This window comes from Oncorhynchus gorbuscha, linkage group LG26 (assembly GCF_021184085.1).
Source record: "Oncorhynchus gorbuscha isolate QuinsamMale2020 ecotype Even-year linkage group LG26, OgorEven_v1.0, whole genome shotgun sequence".
Taxonomy (NCBI): domain Eukaryota; kingdom Metazoa; phylum Chordata; class Actinopteri; order Salmoniformes; family Salmonidae; genus Oncorhynchus; species Oncorhynchus gorbuscha.
Genome location: NC_060198.1, coordinates 20,119,361 through 20,141,433, shown reverse-complemented (window position 1 = coordinate 20,141,433; position 22,073 = coordinate 20,119,361). Strand labels below are relative to the sequence as shown.

The window sequence follows — 22,073 nt, the reverse complement described above, 5'->3', positions numbered from 1 at the left end:
TCTTGTAATAACCGTGTATCTCTTGGCTTTGTGTTCCCTGTTTTGCTGAAACAATTGTGAAGAGGAACGACACTACTGTGTTTCTGAAATGGCATAACCACATGCAGCCTTCTTATTTGGTCTTCTCAATGAGTAGGATCTTGTGTTTCTTTTATGATTGCTTTTGTGAATGCGCTAAAGGGCTACGCTTACAAAATATGCACCACTTTTACTTTTGCCAAGCTTAGCATTTAAGACATTTTGCATTTACTTAACAGCACTAAAAAGCAAGCAAGCATCCCTCTCTGAATGTCACCTCTGTCTCTGATTAGAAAAGATAACTGTTCCATCAGTTAATTTCCCGCTGCTTTGGTTCGACGATTTTATGCAAATCATGCTAGTCGTTTTGTGTGTAGCACCACGCAGCGAGCACTACTCAGTGAATGTACTGAGAGTGGATTAGCTGCTAACTCCAAACTTAATTTTGCACATATGCAAATTGTTCCTTGACATTATTGGCACTGCTATTAAAAAACATATTGTTTTTTAAACTTTTTTGTCCGTTCTCGGTAAAACAAATCCCGCCATAATATGCTCAATCAAAACAGGATGTCAAACAATTGTCACTGAACTCTAAAAATAACGCAGGTAATTGACTTGCAGAGAAATTGTATTGTACAAGACTGTTTTCATATTTCTAACCCTATTTTCATGATAAGATCAAACTCTGGCTATGAATGTATAGTAGGGTTGTTCTATTAAATGAGTGCCTTTTGCATCCCTTTATGTTTTTCCCTTGTCCCACCCGGCTCTGGCGACTCCTTGTGGTGATTTCGGTCGCCAGCTAGACTGTTTCGTCCAACAAATTGGTGCGGCTGGCTTCCGGGTTAAGAAAGCAGTGTGTCAAGAAGCAATACGGCATGGCAGGGTCATGTTTTTATGTTGTTATGGTCTAATGTTGTTATGGTCTAATGCTGTTATGATCTAATGGTCTAATGCTGTTATGATCTAATTGTCTAATGTTGTTATGGTCTAATGGTCTAATGTTGTTATGGTCTAATGTTGTTATGATCTAATGGTCTAATGTTGTTATGATCTAATGTTGTTATGATCTAATGGTCTAATGCTGTTATGGTCTAATGGTCTAATGTTGTTATGGTCTAATGTTGTTATGGTCTAATGGTCTAATGTTGTTATCGTAGAATGTATGCACACATGACTGTAAGTCGCTTTGGATAAAAGCGTCTGCTAAATGGCATATATTATATTATATATTATGTTTCGGAGGACTCATGGCTCTCGACCTTCGCCTCTCCCAAGTCCGTAGGGGAGTTGCAGCAATGGGACAAAACTGTAACTACCAATTCGATATCACGAAATTGGGGGTAAAAGTACAAAATAAAATAAAACAATTATAATAATTGTGCACTAATATTGAATTCTAAAAGCCTGTTATATTCAATGAAGTACCCTTTAATATAGACCACATGGACAATTCAATAAGTCTGTTTTATAATATGAATAAAGACGTTCTGAAGTGCCAGCATTTTGAAAGCTCCTTCAAATTCTTCAGAATTTAGGAAGATTTTAACCAACTTAACCCAAAAAATTCCCAAGTCTACACCATCATTGTAAAGCTATAAGTTATGTTGATTTCTGAAAGATTATTATATATTTAATGTGATCAGTGGTTTATGTGCCTCTGTCCCTCATTTTAAGGTCAACCCTGTTAACTGAACTCTCGTTTGATATGGTGAAACTATTCATTTGGTGAAATCAGGTTATGTTTGACTAAGTTATACTACTCAAAGGGCACCCAATTGGTGGAACAACCCAGTATTTTTTTCTGTGAGTTATGTACAGTACATTACCACTGGTAACGGGATAGTCCCAGTCGGTATTAGATAGAACGTCCCGGCCCTGCTCACCTGTGGGTTACCTAGGTTACCCCATTGGCTCACAGCAAAAACGTTAGCCTTTTCAAACACTTTTCTTGTCTGCTTGTTTTAGTCAATTACAAAACTACATTTAAGAAAAGTACAATATGTCTAAAGATTACTTTTCAACATTGCCTACTTAAAAACAGAATATTGTAGGGCTTCCCTCATGCCCCTTTTCATGACGGTGCTAGCGGCCGTGTGAGTGAGTGCTAGCTAGCTAGCTAGCCAACACAGACTATACAGCTACAAGTAGTGAATGGAGTTACAAGCAGACTATATTTAACAAGTTAACTGTCTTACCTGTGAGGAAATGTTTTCCATACACATAGCTATGTGTAGCATATTTGGACACCGGCTCCCCACATTTCCCACTCTCCCACACCAAATAGCCTGAAGCCACAGGGCTCTTCTCGCGGGCTCTATTTCCCAACGTGGGAGCAATGCAAACCATAAATTGGGATTTATTTTACCTGTTTACATGTACATTGAACAACACAGCAGCTTTTTGGCATGTTTTGTTATTTCTGTATAACTAAAAATCAACGACGAAGGAAAGAATGTTTGTTTTCCTCAATTTGTGGGCGTGCAATTCCTTATTATTATTATGTGAATATTGACTTTGAGTATACTCACGGATCAAAAATGAATTTCAAGTTGCAGCGAAGAGGGACTGTGATTCGCACCTTCTTATTTTAATTTATCAGATTGCAAGTTAAACATATTCGGTTCACGTCACTGATACATGAGCACATCTTCCATATGTTCTGCATATCCTGTCCTATATTCTGAAAAATGATTTGTTCCACAAGGCTGCGTGTCCAACCTAGATGGCAGTATAGGTTGAGAGATCTGCTGTGAAATCCACAGGACATGGGCAAAGTGTCTGTTGTGAAATATTGTAAACTGTTTACTGCGGCAGAAATCCCTTTTAGCCTTGGACTAAGAGTGATTGAAAATGCCATAGATGTGATACCTGTGTAACATGTAACATAATATCACATATAACATTACACAAAGCCACTGCACATGTAAAGTATACTGTATGCTCAAAGTCCCCTAACCCTTTGGCTTTCAAGTTGAGTTAATATAAAAGCGTGACTTGGTCTTGTAAACAATTATTACTTGAATTGCAGTCATATTTGTCAACCATAGCCTAGAATTTGAAAGAGTGTTTTCAGTCTATAAGTCTTAGGTGTTGAATGACTTGAATATTTTATGCATCTCCATAAGGATAATTTACTGAAAATTAAGATGTACCGTAAAACTTCAATTAAACGCAGTCTCAAATAGCCGCCTGTCCCTTTTTAACAGCTGGGCAACGGCACACATTTCAGCAAATAAACGCGTGTTTCATATGAACGTCGGGTCTAAAATGAATTGTTTACTGTTACCATGAATTGTGTACAAGGTTTCATATTCGATTTGTTACATTAAATAATTCAGTAATTAATGACTTCAAAAAATTATGACAGTCATCCATCTTTGTTGCCAGTCAGCAACTGCTAGCCGTTGGCTGCTAACAGCCGAGAGCTGCTAGCTAACTGGCAAGCACAAAAACAGTCAACATCGGGAGTACAGACCCCCAGAGAAAGTAAGAACTGCCGAAAACGAACAGTCAAATAGGATAATAATTATTCTGTCAAAGAAAAGTTTTATTTTTATAATTTAAATAGAGGCATTTTAAGACAAGAAACTTGACATTAGTGCAGGAAATGTAAAAAATGACTAGGGTACGGGTATCACTAAATTGATCATTAACATTTTGAAGCTGAGCCATTTGCTTCTGCTCTGCTGCGCAGTACATATCATGGTGTCAGAAGTGCTTCAACCTCGTCAAATATAAGACAAGACATTTGTTTGAGTCTACAGGAGAGATTACTTTACTGAAAATAGTGTTCCTTGGGTTTAGAGTGACGAAAAGTAGCTAGTCATTGTGCAGAACAGCAAGCAGCGGCTTTGCTATTGACAAAGCACATGCACAGAGCCGCATGCACGGAGTCGTATGGACAGGCATTCAGAGTGCATGCAGCAGCGCAGGGAGCGAGTGACAGAAAGACGAGCAGCTAATGGACACTAACGGAGGAGGTTTTCTGATTTTGCGTTTGGGCTTAAAATGGGTTTAGGTTTACAAAATGTATGCCAGTGCAGGGCTCTAAAATAGGCACACAAATGCCTCGTCTATTACTTGAAGTTGTACGGTACATAGTTTTTCATCTGACCAGATTTGAAAAGTGGATATCCGTACATATTTTTTTTTTAAACAGGGTATAGTGCATTATGCGATTGATTGCATTTGAGGAGGTAGATGTTATGAATTTGTTCAATGAAGCTGCAAGGACCAATTTGGATAATCTATTAAGTTTCTGTATGTTTTTTAATTTTATTTGGTGTCCCTCAAAAAACAATCATCTTCATTTCAGTAAATTCACATGCACAACATAATGAAATGGACAGATTTCTGTCAAAATATTGTAAATGAATGAGCATTCATCGTCACATTTGGAGACACTGGCTTATTCATTGTCTCTGTTTGTCAGCTCTTGAAAATACCGGCAATAAAGGGCTCATGAGATAGTAGAAGGTACTGTATGATAGAATTGTCAAAGAAAGAAATAGTAGTGATTATAACTGCAGTATTTGTCAAGCGTGGTGTTTTAGATGTACGATACACTGTATATACATGTCTAAGCATTTTTTGTATCACAATACAATTGCACAGTCTGCTTGTAATATTTACAGGTAAAAAGCATGTATTTTAAACCTTTTGTAAATCAACAAAACGTATATACATACAACTCAATAAATATTCCATTCCCATTGGTCAAAACTGGTTGAAATTATGTATTTTTAACATTAAAACTGGTTGAAAAGATGTAATTTTAACCAGTCTGACTACTGAGTTCTCAGTTAATCTGTAGTAGCATGCAATATAGTTGGTTTTAGTGTCTATATACTACAGTACTGTGTGTCAAATCTTTATGAAGGGAAACACTTGAAAATTACAAGATATTGGACTGTATATCTAAAAGGGAAAACTCTTCAAAGCATTTTTGTGCCTTTTCTAAAAATGTATGTAATCTAGACAATCTTTAAAAACCTGTGAATAACCAAACAAAAAACATTAAATTGTTTGGAGGGAAAATGCTGTCCCTCGTTTCGTTCTTTTATGAATTTATCTTAGATATGTTCACCTTACACAATCTTGGGTGTTTTCACAGTTTTGTCCCCATTTACATCATGTGACACGAGCCATATCTTCCAAAATAGTTGTGGTTTTATATTTTTTGCCTTGACCATATTTCCAGCATGCCTCTTGTAAAAGTAATTATTTAATTGCATCTTTTGTAGATGATCATGTCTCTGACTGAGCACACTGGCCTATATCAGCCCTGTCCAGACTTCAGGACCAAGGGCCAGATGGATGAGAAGGAGTATTTCCACATCCTTCCCCAACTCCAGGTCAAGAGGGCCGACTTCCTCACTGTCATGCTGACCGGCACCCTTCCTCAGAAGCGAACCTTCCCAGCAGCTCTGTCGGCAGAGAACGAGGTCCAGGAGCCCCAGAGCCCGCGGGACGATGATGTGTCCAAGAGTGAGTCAAACAGCGAGGCCAGCCAAAAAAGCACAGAGAGGAGCCAGGATGGGGCCCCTGACACCCTCATGGCCGGCCCCCGGGAACCCGCCTCAGCCGCAGATGCTGACCCTGAATTTGAGGACGGCTCCAAGACCCTGGTTCTGTTCTCGCCGGGGGATACCCAGAAGTCTCCATCCACTGGGGGAGAACACGTCCTGCTCGAGGTTGACTTCGGGACACCGTCTGCCTCTACCCCTAGGAACGATATGCCTCTGGTGGGTGCGCGCAGCCAGCCAGAGCTCTCCTTCACACTGAGGTCGGACTTGAGGCCATCCACCCCTATTGCCCCCGTATCTCCCCCCTTCACCAAAGTTGAGCTCACCTTTGTCCACATCTCCGAGACTTCCCACTTTAACATCATGTCTTCCAGAGGTCAAACCGCAAAGGAGAGCAGCGACCACTGCGACATCTCAGCCGTTACCCAGGAGGCCTTACCATGGGAAGGAGACACCCGTGAACAGACCGGACATGTCGAAAAAGGTGAGGAATCCCAGAGTCCTTCCAGAGAGCCCCAAGCCCATTCTATCCCAGACGTGACCCTGGAGAATGGTGTCACGCGCACCAAACCGGACGACCGCCCACCGCTGGTCTTCGTCAAGTCGTTGGAGCCTGTCCCGGAAGCCATGTTGCCCATTCTGGAACACAAAACTCTCTCTGTAGATTCCAACAAGGGGCCATTGTCTACCGAAGGTATTGCCAACGCTGAACTACCGCATACCACCCTCAGGCGGAGGATCAAAAGCCGCATCCCGGTTCTACTGTCTGAAGAGGGCACAGGCTCGGAGCATTCAGCCTCGCTCTCTGCCCGGGCGCAACTACAGAAGAGAGCCCGGAAACTGGACCTGGCACGCCTGGTGGTGCAGAAGCAGCAGGGCCGCTGGATGAGGCTGCCCTCGGGGACATCCTCCTCGCTGTCCTCCGGCGACGGGAGGGCCTCCGAGACGCTCTCCACTACCGGCTCGGAGGAAGACACCCATGCCTCGGACGAGTCTCTGGCCAGGAGGAGGTCCTGTCTGAAGGCCAGGGCAGGGGCTGGAGGGGACCAGGGCCAGACGGACTGGCACAGCAGGATCCCTAGGCCCGTCACCCCCATCAAGAGGCCCTCAGGGTGGCTGCTGGCCTCCGTGTCTTCTCCTCTCGCTCTGCCAGGATCGGGCATTTGTAGAGATGCATCCACCTTTTGTAATGGGTAGGTAGTCTTCACAACATCATGTTTGCAAACATAACATTCTAACATTGTATGGCTCATTGGTTACAATAGTAAATGAAAAGACCCTTGATTGTTTTACTATAATTTATGAGAACTCTTCTTTGCGGTGCCAAATATCAAGAGTTTAGCCATTGCCATTTCTGTCAAAGATGGTCTGATTTATCTTGTTTATGACCTAAGCTTAATTTGATTAGTTGAAAAGTGTCATGTTACTGTAGAGTTTTATGATTTTTGTGAAAACACTTGAAAATGATGACTTATCAAAGGTTTCCGAGGGGAAGGATTAACTCTTATTCCACCTATTCTCATTTCAGGCTCCAAGTTCAGAAAATAGGACTAAGCACTCTCCAAACCCAGAGGTCTAAACCTCTGCAGACCGGCTCCTCTTCTTCCTCCTGTCCAAGGCCCTGTCCTGTCCCCGCCCAGCCCTGCGGCAGCCCCCGAATGCCCCTGCGCTGCGTTTTCGTGACCCAACGCAGCTTAAGCACCTCCCACTGCAGGTCAGACAGCCTCTCCCCCCAGCGTCTCCATCCAACTAGACAGTCCCTCTCTGTCCGGCCCACAACTGCCCCTCCCCTCCAGCCCAGGGCTAATACTACTACTACTACTACCAGCATAAAACGGGCCAACTCACAGGACACCTTTACCCAGGTGTCCACCGCTATGCCTGCCAGAATCCGAGCCAAATCCACGGGCCCTGCCAAAGCAAAACAAAGCACAGGGGACAAGATGGCTGCCGCGAGATAGTAAACAGATTCACTGGGAAGAAATGCATATGCTTCTCTGTTGTCCTTAGAAAGACTCAATGCTTCAAAAAGTTCCAGCCCGGACCCAAATTAAGACTGACGCGGTTTCCCATCTTTTTTTACCTACTTTGATCCAAACCATGTATAGTGGGGCAAAAAAGTATTTAGTCAGCCACCAATTGTGCAAGTTCTCCCACTTAAAAAGATGAGAGGCCTGTAATTTTCATCATAGGTACACTTCAACTATGACAGACAAAATGAGGGGGATAAGAATCCAGAAGTTGTAATCTTTCTCATTTACATTTACATTTAAGTCATTTAGCAGACGCTCTTATCCAGAGCGACTTACAAATTGGTGCATTCACCTTATGACATCCAGTGGAACAGCCACTTTACAATAGTGCATCTAAATCTTTTAAGGGGGGCGAGAAGGATTACTTTATCCTATCCTAGGTGTTCCTTAAAGAGGTGGGGTTTCAGGTGTCTCCGGAAGGTGGTGATTGACTCCGCTGTCCTGGCGACGTGAGGGAGTTTGTTCCACCATTGGGGGGCCAGAGCAGCGAACAGTTTTGTTCCACCATTGGGGGGCCAGAGCAACTCACAAGCTTCTCACACTCATACTAAGTTATCATCGACAATATTCTGCTCACTTTATATTGCATGGTATAGATATCACAAACACTTTTGATAAGTTGACTAATGTTAAGGAAATGTACGACACTCTCAATCTTCTAATGGTCTGACGCATCCAATTCTGATAGGATGCAAAGTCCAAAATCATTCCCAACTCTGGTCAGATGTGTTAAAAGGTTGGATTATGGGTTAGATTACTGCCAATATTAAGAGAACGCAGAAGTAATATTGCTGGCCTCCTTGTTAGTGTGTGACAATGGGCATGCTTTATATCATTCCATTTTTTGGGTGTTTGATTATATTTATGTTCAAAAGTGTATATAATATGATAATTTCTTGAAAAATACATTTGTATTTTTTACCTTGCGAAAACAACCTGTATATTTTGTCTTTCCTCTGCCTGTTTTTTGTTTGTTTTTTTACGCATGAGAAAAATAGCATTAACTTTGAGTGATAGATACCTACCTTTTTAATGTTCTGACAATGACATGATTGGTGGATCATTGGAACCCATGTTTTGTGTTTGTATTGGGCAAATGAAACCTACAGTTGCAGGGCACTGAGATAAAGTTAAATAATGGTCATGTGGAATGACTATCTCCGGTTTCATTTCTACACTGTTTGCCAGATCTAACCATCGCCCCTAGAAAGGACTACTTATTGTTTTCATCCTCTCCTTCTAATCAGGGACTTTATTCACCAGGTGACACCAGGTGAGTGCAATACAGTACCAGGTAGAAGAAAAGGTTTCGGCCCTCTAGGACTGGAACTGAACCATCCTGGGCAACCTAGTAGGTCTGAAAGGTTCCTTATCAGGGTGAATTGACTCAGAGACACCGTTTTTTAAAGTGTTTCCACAATTAGGACATTTTATTTTGAAAAGGTAAAGTTACAGTACAGACGTGTACAAAAACGACATGTTGTTGAATTACCATACACAAGATCAAATGGTACATTTCACACAGACACACACGTTTCCTCACAGCAGTAAGTCCAGTCTCTCCCTAGTTTAGGGACAGGCAGCTTCTCTAATTGTCTGTCTCCAATCGTAAAGGCCAGGTGTGAAAAATGTTGATATTTTTTTCCATATCAGAATATTCTTGAGCAAGTACATAACCCACATTTGAATAGTATTAAATTAATTTTTGATCCATTCCAACAAGAAGCAATAGATTGAAAATAATACAAGTTATGTACATAGGAATATGTTTAATTGCAATGCATTGCAGTGTAGTACTGTGCTGAGACTAATGGTCTCTTGGAGTTGCCTTTTTAAATTATGTTATATATGCACTGAAAGCTGAAACTATGAGACCTGAGAGATATCAAGTAGAAGGGAGGCCTCCCTTTCTCCCTGCCCCACTTTTTGAGTTCTCCTAGTGAGTTCGGAAAAACTGAAAGTATACATCTTAGAAATAGTTTTCACATACAAAATATGTCTGAACTCAAAATCAACATGCTTCCCAAAAATAACATGGTCACTGTGGTTATTTTGATTGGCTATTTTGTGTCTAAGTAAACAGGATTATTAGGGAAATCATTCTTCTGGCAAAGCATGTAAACGTGTAAACGTATTAATCAAACTATTATTCTGAGTGAATGTAAACGTACCAAGTGAGAGCAGAGAGAGTTCATGGGATTATTTACATCAATGAAAATCTGAATACCGGAATAAAGGATTTGCGAGAATGAATGAACTAGGGAATACTACGATGATGGAGATTGCTCGTCTAGCAGGCTTGTAACTGCACGTGCATGTAGCACATGGCAAGACGAACGCCGAATTCTTCGTTGAGACAATGTTGAAACATCAATCCATGGGAGAGTAAGTGCCACATTTTCATTTGGGTCGAAATCAAAAGGAAAGAAAAGTTGTCTTGCAAAATCAGCAGGCTATGGTGACACAAATACGCTTTTAGAAGTGCCGTCTTTATTTTATTACTTGTCGTTAATGCTGTCTTGGTGTGCTTTGGTGTGCTATTATTAAGTCACACAAAAGTGTTACATTGCGTGAAGTTGAAAATCAATTATGTCATTACTAAATGTTCAATATGATATATTTTAACATTTTAAAAAATGTACACATTTGATTAATAAAATATTAAATTAGTCGTCTTCCTCAAACGAAGGGGATGATGACGCAAACTTTGCAAGAGGGGGGACATCTGATTTGATAGATACAAACAGCGAGGCCTGGCATGGTTTAATTCAGGATTGGTGGGCCCCCCACGGGACGGTTGAGCTAACGTAGGCTAATGTGATTAGCATGAGGTTGTAAGTAACAAGAACATTTCCCAGGACATAGACATATCTGATATTAGCAGAAAGCTTAAATTCTTGTTAATCTAACTGCACTGTCCAATTTACAGTAGCTATTACATTGTTTGAGGAGAGTGCACAGTTATTGTGCACATAACTTAAAGTTATTACTAAATCAATAAGGCACATTTGGGCAGTCTTGATACAAACATTTTTACAGAAATACAATGGTTCATTGGATCAGTCTAAAACATTTCACATACACTGCTGCCATCTAGTGGCCAACATCTAAATTGCACCCAGGCTGGAATAATACATTATGACATTTCTGTTGCATTTCAAAGATGATGGTACATTTTTTTGTATTTTCCTTTACCAGATCTATTGTGTTATATTCTCCTACATTAATTTCACATTTTCACAAACTTCAAAGTTTTTCCTTTCAAATGGTATCAAGAATATGCATATTCTTCCTTCAATAAGTGAGCTACAGGCTGTTAGATTTGGGTATGTCATTTTGGGCGAAAATTGAAAAAAAAGGGTCAGATCCTTAAGATGTTTTTAGCGTAACCAAGCTCCCGAGGATGGGACAGCCATAGGGTACTCCCGCTACTCCCCTGTAATTAGCATAACTTTAGCGTCATCCTAAGCAAACTACTGACCATTTTTTGTAGTTTCAATAAACGTTTTCAGCAGCCTCACATGTCGTTATTAACATATTTGGCTGTCACAGCAACAAATGATACTTATTCTGCCACTAATTTGTTACCTGACATTCTAATACTGACAGTAATGCTGTCTTACCTCATTGTTTGTTTACCCCTAGCTTTCTTGCCTGTTAGCTGCCTGGCTAGTGAAATTCCTTACAATCAAATGCCGACTGCATTATCTGCCAAGAGAATTGTCTTTGATTGTAATCACAGTCGTGTACATTCCCCCCCCAAGCAGACACCTCAACGGCCCTGAAAGAACTTCATACGACATATGCTAAGGATGCATTTATTGATTGTAGCTGGGGATTTTAACAAGGCTAATTTGCTGAAACAAGGCTCCCTAAATTTGATCAGCATATTGAATGCGCGAGCGACCCAGGCTGGCAAAATTCTGGATCATTGTTACTCTAACTTCCGCCTACGCATACAAAGCCCTCCCTCACCTTCCTTTTGGCAAATCTGACCATGACTCCATTTTGTTGCTCCCAGCCCATAGACAGAAACTAAAACAGGAAACGCCTGTGCTCAGGTCTGTTCAACGTTGGTCCGATCAATCTGATTCCACGCTTCAAGATTGCTTCAATCATGTGGACTAGGATATGTTCCGGATAGCGTCGAACAACAACATTGATGTATATGCTGATTCAGGGAGCGAGTTTATTAGCAAGTGCATCGGTGATGTTGTACCCACGGCGACAATTAAAACCTTCCCCAACCAGAAACTGTGGATTAGTTGTAGCATTCGTGCAAAACTGAAAGAGCGAACCACTGCTTTTAATCAGGTCAAGGCGACCAGAAACATGACCAAATACAAACAGTGTAGCTATTCCCTCCACAAGGCAATCAAACAAACTAAGCGTCAGTATAGAGACAAAGTAGAGTCGCAATTCAACGGCTCAGACACAAGAGGTATGTGGCAGGGTCTACAGTCAATCACGGACTACAAAAAGAAAACCAGCCCCGTTGCGGACACCGATGTCTTGCTCCCAGACAAACTAAACAACTTTTTTGCTTGCTTTGAGGACAGTGCCACCGTCACGGCCCGCTACCAAAACCTGAAGTCTCTTCGTCACCGCAGACATCGTGAGTAAAACAATTAAACGTGTTAACCCTCGCAAGGCTGCCGGTCCAGACGGCATCCCTAGCCGAGTCCTCAGAGCATGCGCAGACCAGCTGGCTGGTGTTTTTACGGACATATTTAATCAATCCCTATCCCAGTCTGCTATTCCCACATGCTTCAAGCGGGCCACCATTGTTCCTGTTCCCAAGAAAGCTAAGGTAACTGAGCTAAACGACTGTCGCCCCGTAGCACTCACTTCCTTCATTATGAAGTGCTTTGAGAGACTAGTCATGGACCATATAACCTCCACCCTGCCTGACACCTTAGACCCACTCCAATTTGCTTACCACCCCAATAGGTCCACAGATGACGCAAATGCAATCACACTGCACACTGCCCTAACCCATCTGGACAAGAGGAATACCTATGTAAGAATGCTGTTCATTGACTACAGCTCATTTAACACCATAGCACCCTCCAAACTCATCATGAAGCTCTAGACCCTGGGTCTCGACCCCAACCTGTGCAACTGGGTCCTGGACTTTCTGACGGTCCGCCCCAAGGTGGTGAGGGTAGGGAACAACATCTCCAACAGCGCCTCTTCAACCTCAGGAGGCTGAAGAAATTTGGCTTGTCACCAAAAACACTCAAACTTTTACAGGTGCACAATCGAGAGCATCCTGTCGGGCTGTATCACCGCCTGGTATGGCAACTGCCCTGCCCACAACCGCAAGGCTCTCCAGAGGGTAGTGAGGTCTGCACAACGCATCACCGGGGGCAAACTACCTGCGCTCCAGGACACCTACACCATCCGATGTCACATGAAGGCCAAAAAGATCATCAAGGACAACAACCACCCGAGCCACTACCTGTTCACACCCTATCTTCCAGAAGGCGAGGTCAGTACAGGTGCATCAAAGCTGGGACCAAGAGACTTGTCATGTTTTGTCTTATATTGTCTTGTCCTTATGCTTTCCCTTCTGTTCGTTTCCCCCTGCTGGTCTTATTAGGTTCGTTCCCTTTTTCTATCCCTCTCTCTCCCCCTCCCTCTCTCTCCTCTCTCTATCGTTCCGTTCCTGCTCCCAGCTGTTCCTCATTCTCCTAACTCACTCATTTAGTCTTTTCACACCTGTACCCTATTTTGTCGTCTGATTAGAGTCCCTATTTCTCCCCTTGTTTTCCGCTTCTGTCCTTGTCGGATCCTTATATGATGTTCGCTGTGCTGTGTCATTGTCTCGCCCTGTCGTGTCTTGTCTCCTTCAGATGCTGCGTGTGAGCAGGTGTCTAAGTCTGCTACGGTCGGTGCCTTCCCGAGGCAACCTGCAGTCAATGGTCGAGTCTCCAGTCTGTCCTCGTCACTACGAGTGGATTTTAGTTTTTCATGTTTTGTTTTCTTCTTATATTGTCCAGGAGTATACTTTTGCCAGTTACTGGAATAAAGACTTTTGGGTCCTCATTCACCTGCATAACAGAAGGATCCGACCAAGAATGGACCCAGCGACTACGGATTCTCGTAACACTGCCGTCGAGATCCAGGGAGCTATGCTCGGCAGACACGAGCAGGAATTGTCTGCTGCTCGTCATGCCGTTGAGACCCTGGCCGCTCAGGTTTCCGACCTCTCTGGACAGTTCCAGAGTCTTCGTCTCGTGCCACCAGCTACTTCCTGGTCTGCCGAGTCTCCGGAACCTAGGGTTAATAACCCACCTTGTTACTCCGGGCAGCCCACTGAGTGCCGCTCCTTTCTCACCCAGTGTGATATTGTGTTCTCTCTCCAACCCAACACATACTCAAGAGAGAGAGCTCGGGTTGCTTACGTCATATCACTCCTTACTGGCCGGGCTCGAGAGTGGGGCACAGCTATCTGGGAGGCAAGGGCTGATTGTTCTAACAATTACCTGAACTTTAAAGAGGAGATGATACGGGTTTCTGATCGTTCCGTTTTTGGTAGGGAGGCTTCTAGGGCCCTGGCTTCCCTATGTCAAGGTGATCGATCCATAACGGATTACTCTATAGAGTTTCGCACTCTTGCTACCTCTAGTGACTGGAACGAGCCGGCGCTGCTCGCTCGTTTTCTGGAGGGACTCCACGCAGAGGTTAAGGATGAGATTCTCTCCCGGGAGGTTCCTTCCAGTGTGGACTCTTTGATTGCACTCGCCATCCGCATAGAACGACGGGTAGATCTTCGTCACCGAGCTCGTGGAAGAGAGCTCGCGTTAACGGTGTTTCCCCTCTCCGCATCGCAACCATCTCCTTCCTCCGGTTCAGAGACTGAGCCCATGCAGCTGGGAGGTATTCACATCTCGACTAAGGAGAGGGAACGGAGGATCACCAACCGCCTGTGCCTCTATTGCGGTATTGCTGGACATTTTGTCAATTCATGTCCAGTAAAAGAGAGCTCATCAGTAAGCGGAGGGCTACTGGTGAGCGCTACTACTCAGGTCTCTCCATCAAGATCCTGTACTACTATGTCAGTCCATCTACGCTGGACCGGTTCGGCTGCTTCATGCAGTGCCTTGATAGACTCTGGGGCTGAGGGTTGTTTTATGGACGAAGCATGGGCTCGGAAACATGACATTCCTCTCAGACAGTTAGGGAAGCCCACGCCTATATTTGCCTTAGATGGTAGTCATCTCCCCAGTATCAGATATGAGACACTACCTTTAACCCTCACAGTATCTGGTAACCACAGTGAGACTATTTCCTTTTTGATTTTTCGTTCACCTTTTACACCTGTTGTTTTGGGTCATCCCTGGCTAGTATGTCATAATCCTTCTATTAATTGGTCTAGTAATTCTATCCTATCCTGGAACGTTTCTTGTCATGTGAAGTGTTTAATGTCTGCTATCCCTCCTGTTTCTTCTGTCCCCTCTTCTCAGGAGGAACCTGGTGATTTGACAGGAGTGCCGGAGGAATATCATGATCTGCGCACGGTCTTCAGTCGGTCCAGAGCCAACTCCCTTCCTCCTCACCGGTCGTATGATTGTAGTATTGATCTCCTTCCGGGGACCACTCCCCCTCGGGGTAGACTATACTCTCTGTCGGCTCCCGAACGTAAGGCTCTCGAGGATTATTTGTCTGTTTCTCTTGACGCCGGCACCGTAGTGCCTTCTTCCTCTCCTGCCGGGGCGGGGTTTTTTTGTTAAGAAGAAAGACGGTACTCTGCGCCCCTGCGTGGATTATCGAGGGCTGAATGACATAACGGTTAAGAATCGTTATCCGCTTCCCCTTATGTCATCAGCCTTCGAGATTCTGCAGGGAGCCAGGTTCTTTACTAAGTTGGACCTTCGTAATGCTTACCATCTCGTGCGCATCAGAGAGGGGGACGAGTGGAAAACGGCGTTTAACACTCCGTTAGGGCATTTTGAGTACCGGGTTCTGCCGTTCGGTCTCGCTAATGCTCCAGCTGTTTTTCAGGCATTAGTTAATGATGTACTGAGAGACATGCTGAACATCTTTGTTTTTGTCTACCTTGACGATATCCTGATTTTTTCACCGTCACTCGAGATTCATGTTCAGCACGTTCGACGTGTACTCCAGCGCCTTTTAGAGAATTGTCTCTACGTGAAGGCTGAGAAGTGCGCCTTTCATGTCTCCTCCGTCACTTTTCTCGGTTCTGTTATTTCCGCTGAAGGCATTCAGATGGATCCCGCTAAGGTCCAGGCTGTCAGTGATTGGCCCGTTCCAAGGTCACGTGTCGAGTTGCAGCGCTTTCTAGGTTTCGCTAATTTCTATCGGCGTTTCATTCGTAATTTCGGTCAAGTTGCTGCCCCTCTCACAGCTCTTACTTCTGTCAAGACGTGCTTTAAGTGGTCCGGTTCCGCCCAGGGAGCTTTTGATCTCCTCAAGAAGCGTTTTACGTCCGCTCCTATCCTCGTTACTCCTGACGTCACTAAACAATTCATTGTCGAGGTTGACGCTTCAGAGGTGGGCGTGGGAGCCATTCTATCCCAGCGCTTCCAGTCTGACGATAAGGTTCATCCTTGCGCTTATTTTTCTCATCGCCTGTCGCCATCGGAACGCAACTATGATGTGGGTAACCGCGAACTGCTCGCCATCCGCTTAGCCCTAGGCTAATGGCGACAGTGGTTGGAGGGGGCGACCGTTCCTCTTGTCGTTTGGACTGACCATAAGAACCTTGAGTACATCCGTTCTGCCAAACGACTTAATGCACGTCAAGCTCGTTGGGCGTTGTTTTTCGCTCGTTTCGAGTTTGTGATTTCTTATCGCCCGGGTAATAAGAACACCAAGCCTGATGCCTTATCCCGTCTCTTTAGTTCTTCTGTGGCTTCTACTGACCCCGAGGGGATTCTTCCTTATGGGCGTGTTGTCGGGTTGACAGTCTGGGGAATTGAGAGACAGGTTAAGCAAGCACTCACTCACACTGCGTCACCGCGCGCTTGTCCTAGTAACCTTCTTTTCGTTCCTGTTTCTACTCGTCTGGCTGTTCTTCAGTGGGCTCACTCTGCCAAGTTAGCTGGCCATCCCGGCGTTCGAGGTACTCTTGCTTCTATTCGCCAGCGCTTTTGGTGGCCTACTCAGGAGCGTGACACGCGCCGTTTTGTGGCTGCTTGTTCGGACTTCGCGCAGACTAAGTCAGGTAACTCTCCTCCTGCCAGTCGTCTCAGACCGCTTCCCATTCCTTCTCGACCATGGTCTCACATCGCCTTAGACTTCATTACCGGTCTGCCTTCGTCAGCGGGGAAGACTGTGATTCTTACGGTTGTCGATAGGTTCTCTAAGGCGGCACATTTCATTCCCCTCGCTAAGCTTCCTTCCGCTAAGGAGACGGCACAAATCATCATCGAGAATGTGTTCAGAATTCATGGCCTCCCGTTAGATGCCGTTTCAGACAGAGGTCCGCAATTCACGTCACAGTTTTGGAGGGAGTTCTGTCGTTTGATTGGTGCTTCCGTCAGTCTCTCTTCCGGTTTTCATCCCCAGTCTAACGGTCAAGCAGAAAGGGCCAATCAGACGATTGGTCGCATACTACGCAGCCTTTCTTTTAGAAACCCTGCGTCTTGGGCAGAACAGCTCCCCTGGGCAGAATACGCTCACAACTCGCTTCCTTCGTCTGCTACCGGGCTATCTCCGTTTCAGAGTAGTCTGGGTTACCAGCCTCCTCTGTTCTCGTCCCAGCTCGCCGAGTCCAGCGTTCCCTCCGCTCAGGCGTTTGTCCAACGTTGTGAGCGCACCTGGAGGAGGGTGAGGTCTGCACTTTGCCGTTACAGGGCGCAGACTGTGAGAGCCGCCAATAAACGTAGGATTAAGAGTCCTAGGTATTGTCGCGGCCAGAGAGTGTGGCTTTCCACTCGTAACCTTCCCCTTACGACAGCTTCTCGTAAGTTGACTCCGCGGTTCATTGGTCCGTTCCGTGTCTCCCAGGTCGTCAATCCTGTCGCTGAGCGACTGCTTCTTCCGCGACATCTTCGTCGCATCCATCCTGTCTTCCATGTCTCCTGTGTCAAGCCCTTTCTTCGCACCCCCGTTCGTCTTCCCTCCCCCCCCGTCCTTGTCGAGGGCGCACCTATTTACAAGGTACGTAGGATCATGGACATGCGTTCTCGGGGACGTGGTCACCAGTACTTAGTGGATTGGGAGGGTTACGGTCCTGAGGAGAGGAGTTGGGTTCCATCTCGGGACGTGCTGGACCGTTCGCTGATTGATGATTTCCTCCGTTGCCGCCAGGATTCCTCCTCGAGTGCGCCAGGAGGCGCTCGGTGAGTGGGGGGGTACTGTCATGTTTTGTCTTATATTGTCTTGTCATTATGCTTTCCCTTCTGTTCGTTTCCCCCTGCTGGTCTTATTAGGTTCGTTCCCTTTTTCTATCCCTCTCTCTCCCCCTCCCTCTCTCTCCTCTCTCTATCGTTCCGTTCCTGCTCCCAGCTGTTCCTCATTCTCCTAACTCACTCATTTAGTCTTTTCACACCTGTCCCCTATTTTGTCGTCTGATTAGAGTCCCTATTTCTCCCCTTGTTTTCCGCTTCTGTCCTTGTCGGATCCTTATATGATGTTCGCTGTGCTGTGTCATTGTCTCGCCCTGTCGTGTCTTGTCTCCTTCAGATGCTGCGTGTGAGCAGGTGTCTAAGTCTGCTACGGTCGGTGCCTTCCCGAGGCAACCTGCAGTCAATGGTCGAGTCTCCAGTCTGTCCTCGTCACTACGAGTGGATTTTAGTTTTTCATGTTTTGTTTTCTTCTTATATTGTCCAGGAGTATACTTTTGCCAGTTACTGGAATAAAGACTCTGTTTTCGCTAAGTCGCTTTTGGGTCCTCATTCACCTGCATAACAAGACTGAAAAACAGCTTCTATCTCAAGGCCATCTGTCTGTTAAACAGCTATCACTAACATTGACTGGCTGGTGCCAACATACTGACTCAAATCTCTAGCCACTTTAATAATTAAAATTGGATGTAATAAATGTATCACTAGTCACTTTATACAATGCCACTTTATATAATGTTTACATACCCTACATTACTCATCTCATATGTACATACTGTACTCTACACCATCTACTGTATCTTGCCTATGCCGTTCAGCCATCGCTCATCCATATATTTATATGTACATATTCTTATTCATTCCTTTACACTTGTGTGTATAAGTTAGTTGCTGTGAAATTGTTAGATTACTAAGTTAGATATTACTGCATGGTCGGAACTAAGAGGCACAAGCATTTCGCTACACTCACATTAACATCTGCTAACCATGTGTATGTGACCAATAAAATCTGATTTGATTTGAATACGTCAGTTGTAAACCTTACTGTGAAATGCTTACTTCCGAGCCCCTAACCAACAATGCCGTTTAAAATAAAAAATACACATAAGAATAAAAAAAATAAAAGTAACAAGTAATTAAAGAGCAGCAGTAAAATAACAATAGCGAGACTATATAGATTAGGGTTACTGGTGCAAAGTCAATGTGCGGGGGCACAGTTTAGTCGAGGTAATTGAGGTAATTTGTACATGTAGGTTATTAAAATTACTATATAGAGACGATAACATCAGAGAGTAGCAGCAGTGTAAATGAGGGGGGGGGGATGCAAATAGTCTGGGTAGCCCTTTGCTTAGATATTCAGGAGTCTTATGGCTTGGGGGTAGAAGCTGTTTAGAAGCTTGGACCTAGATTTGGCGCTCTGGTACCGCTTGCCGTGCGGTAGCAGAGAGAACAGTCTATGACTAGGGTGGCTGGAGTCTTTGACAATTTTTAGGGCCTTCCTCTGACACCGCCTGGTATAAAGGTCCTGGATGGCAGGAAGCTTGGCCCCAGTGATGTACTGCGCTTTTCGCACTACCCACTGTAGTGCCTTGCGGTCGGAGGCCAAGCAGTTGCCATACCAGGCAGTGATGCAACCACTCAGAATGCTCTCGATGGTGTAACTGTAGAACCTTTTGAGGATCTGAGGACCCATGCCAAATCTATTCCGACACCTGAGGGGGAATAGGTTTTGTCGTGCCCTCTTCACGACTGTCTTGGTGTGCTTGGACCATGTTAGTTTGTTGGTGATGTGGACACCAAGGAACTTGAGGCTCTCAACCTGCTCCACTGCAGCCCCGTCGATGAGAATGGGGGCGTGCTCAGTCCTCCTTTTCCTGTAGTCCACAATCATCTCCTTTGTTGTAAAGCATATTTTCAAAATCTGACACGACAGGTGGATTAACAAAAGGCTAAGCTGTGTTTTGCTATATTTGTCATGCAGGTGAAAGAGGACCCAAAAGCGACTTGGCGAAAACAGAGTCTTTAATCCAGTAAAGTAAATACAAACAAAAAACACAACTTTCACTCGAAATGACGAGGACAAACTGGAGACTCGATCTTGAACAGCAGGTGAACAGCAGGTTGCCTCGGGAAGGCACTTGAACCAGACAGACTCAGACACCTGCTCACCACGCAGCATCTGAGGAAAACACGACACGACAGGGCGATACACAAACACAGCACGGTGAATTCTAGACAAGGAACCGACAGGACAGGAACGGAACACAAAGGAAGAAATAGGGACTCTAATCAGGGGAAAGGATCGGGAACAGGTGTGGGAAGACTAAATGATTGATTAGGGGAATAGGAACAGCTGGGAGCAGGAACGGAACGATAGAGAGAAGAGAGAGCGAGAGAGTGAGAGAGGGAGGGGGAGAGAGAGGGATAGAAAGAGGGAAAGAACCTAATAAGACCAGCAGAGGGAAACGAATAGAATGGGAAGCACAGGGACAAGACAAGATAATAAATGACAAAACATGACAGTACCCCCCACTCACCGAGCGCCTCCTGGCGCACTCGAGGAGGAATCCTGGCGGCAACGGAGGAAATCATCAATGAGTGAACGGTCCAGCACGTCCCGAGACGGAACCCAACTCCTCTCCTCAGGACCGTAACCCTCCCAATCCACTAAGTATTGGTGACCCCGTCCCCGAGAACGCATGTCCATGATCTTATGTACCTTGTAAATAGGTGCGCTCTCGACAAGGACGGGAGGGGGGAGGGAAGACGAACGGGGTGCGAAGAAAGGGCTTAACACAGGAGACATGGAAGACAGGATGGACGCGACGAAGATGTCGCGGAAGAAGCAGTCGCACAGCGACAGGATTGACGACCTGGGAGACACGGAACGGACCAATGAACCGCGGAGTCAACTTACGAGAAGCTGTCGTAAGAGGTAGGTTGCGAGTGGAAAGCCACACTCTCTGGCCGCAACAATACCTTGGACTCTTAATCCTGCGTTTATTGGCGGCTCTCACAGTCTGTGCCCTGTAACGGCAAAGTGCAGACCTCACCCTCCTCCAGGTGCGCTCACAACGTTGGACAAACGCTTGAGCGGAGGGAACGCTGGACTCGGCAAGCTGGGATGAGAACAGAGGAGGCTGGTAACCCAGACTACTCTGAAACGGAGATAACCCGGTAGCAGACGAAGGAAGCGAATTGTGAGCGTATTCTGCCCAGGGGAGCTGTTCTGCCCAAGACGCAGGGTTTCTGAAAGAAAGGCTGCGTAGTATGCGACCAATCGTCTGATTGGCCCTCTGCTTGACCGTTAGACTGGGGATGAAACCCGGAAGAGAGACTGACGGACGCACCAATCAAACGACAGAACTCCCTCCAAAACTGTGACGTGAATTGCGGGCCTCTGTCTGAAACGGCGTCTAACGGGAGGCCATGAATTCTGAATACATTCTCGATAATGATTTGTGCCGTCTCCTTAGCGGAAGGAAGTTTAGCGAGGGGAATGAAATGTGCCGCCTTAGAGAACCTATCGACAACCGTAAGAATCACAGTCTTCCCCGCAGACAAAGGCAGACCGGTAATGAAGTCTAGGGCGATGTGAGACCATGGTCGAGAAGGAATGGGAGCGGTCTGAGACGACCGGCAGGAGGAGAGTTACCCGACTTAGTCTGCGCGCAGTCCGAACAAGCAGCCACGAAACGGCGCGTGTCACGCTCCTGAGTCGGCCACCAAAAGCGCTGGCGAATAGACGCAAGAGTGCCTCGAACACCGGGATGACCAGCTAACTTGGCAGAGTGAGCCCACTGAAGAACAGCCAGACGAGTGGAAACAGGAACGAAAAGGAGGTTACTAGGACAAGCGCGGCGGCGACGCAGTGTGCGTGAGTGCTTGCTTAACCTGTCTTTCAATTCCCCAGACTGTTAACCCGACAACACGCCCATAAGGAAGAATCCCCTCGGGATCAGTAGAAGCCACAGAAGAACTAAACAGACGGGATAAGGCATCAGGCTTGGTGTTCTTGCTACCCGGACGGTAAGAAATCACAAACTCGAAACGAGCGAAAAACAACGCCCAACGAGCTTGACGGGCATTAAGTCGTTTGGCAGAACGGATGTACTCAAGGTTCTTATGGTCTGTCCAAACGACAAAAGGAACGGTCGCCCCTCCAACCACTGTCGCCA

General features: G+C 45.3%; 1 protein-coding gene across 4 annotated transcripts in view; it reads left to right on the top strand.

The window, feature by feature from the left end:
- Positions 1-7,907, top strand: part of LOC124016414 (tau-tubulin kinase 1-like) — a 52,651-nt gene extending 44,744 nt beyond the window's left edge. For all 4 annotated transcript variants that reach the window (XM_046331975.1, XM_046331973.1, XM_046331974.1 and 1 more), the window contains 2 exons: positions 5,268-6,742; positions 7,078-7,907. In XM_046331975.1, coding sequence (XP_046187931.1) covers positions 5,268-6,742; positions 7,078-7,510 — 1,908 coding nt within the window. In that variant the 3' untranslated portion in view covers positions 7,511-7,907. The remainder of the gene's footprint in view (positions 1-5,267; positions 6,743-7,077) is intronic.
- The last annotated feature ends 14,166 nt before the right edge of the window (positions 7,908-22,073 follow it).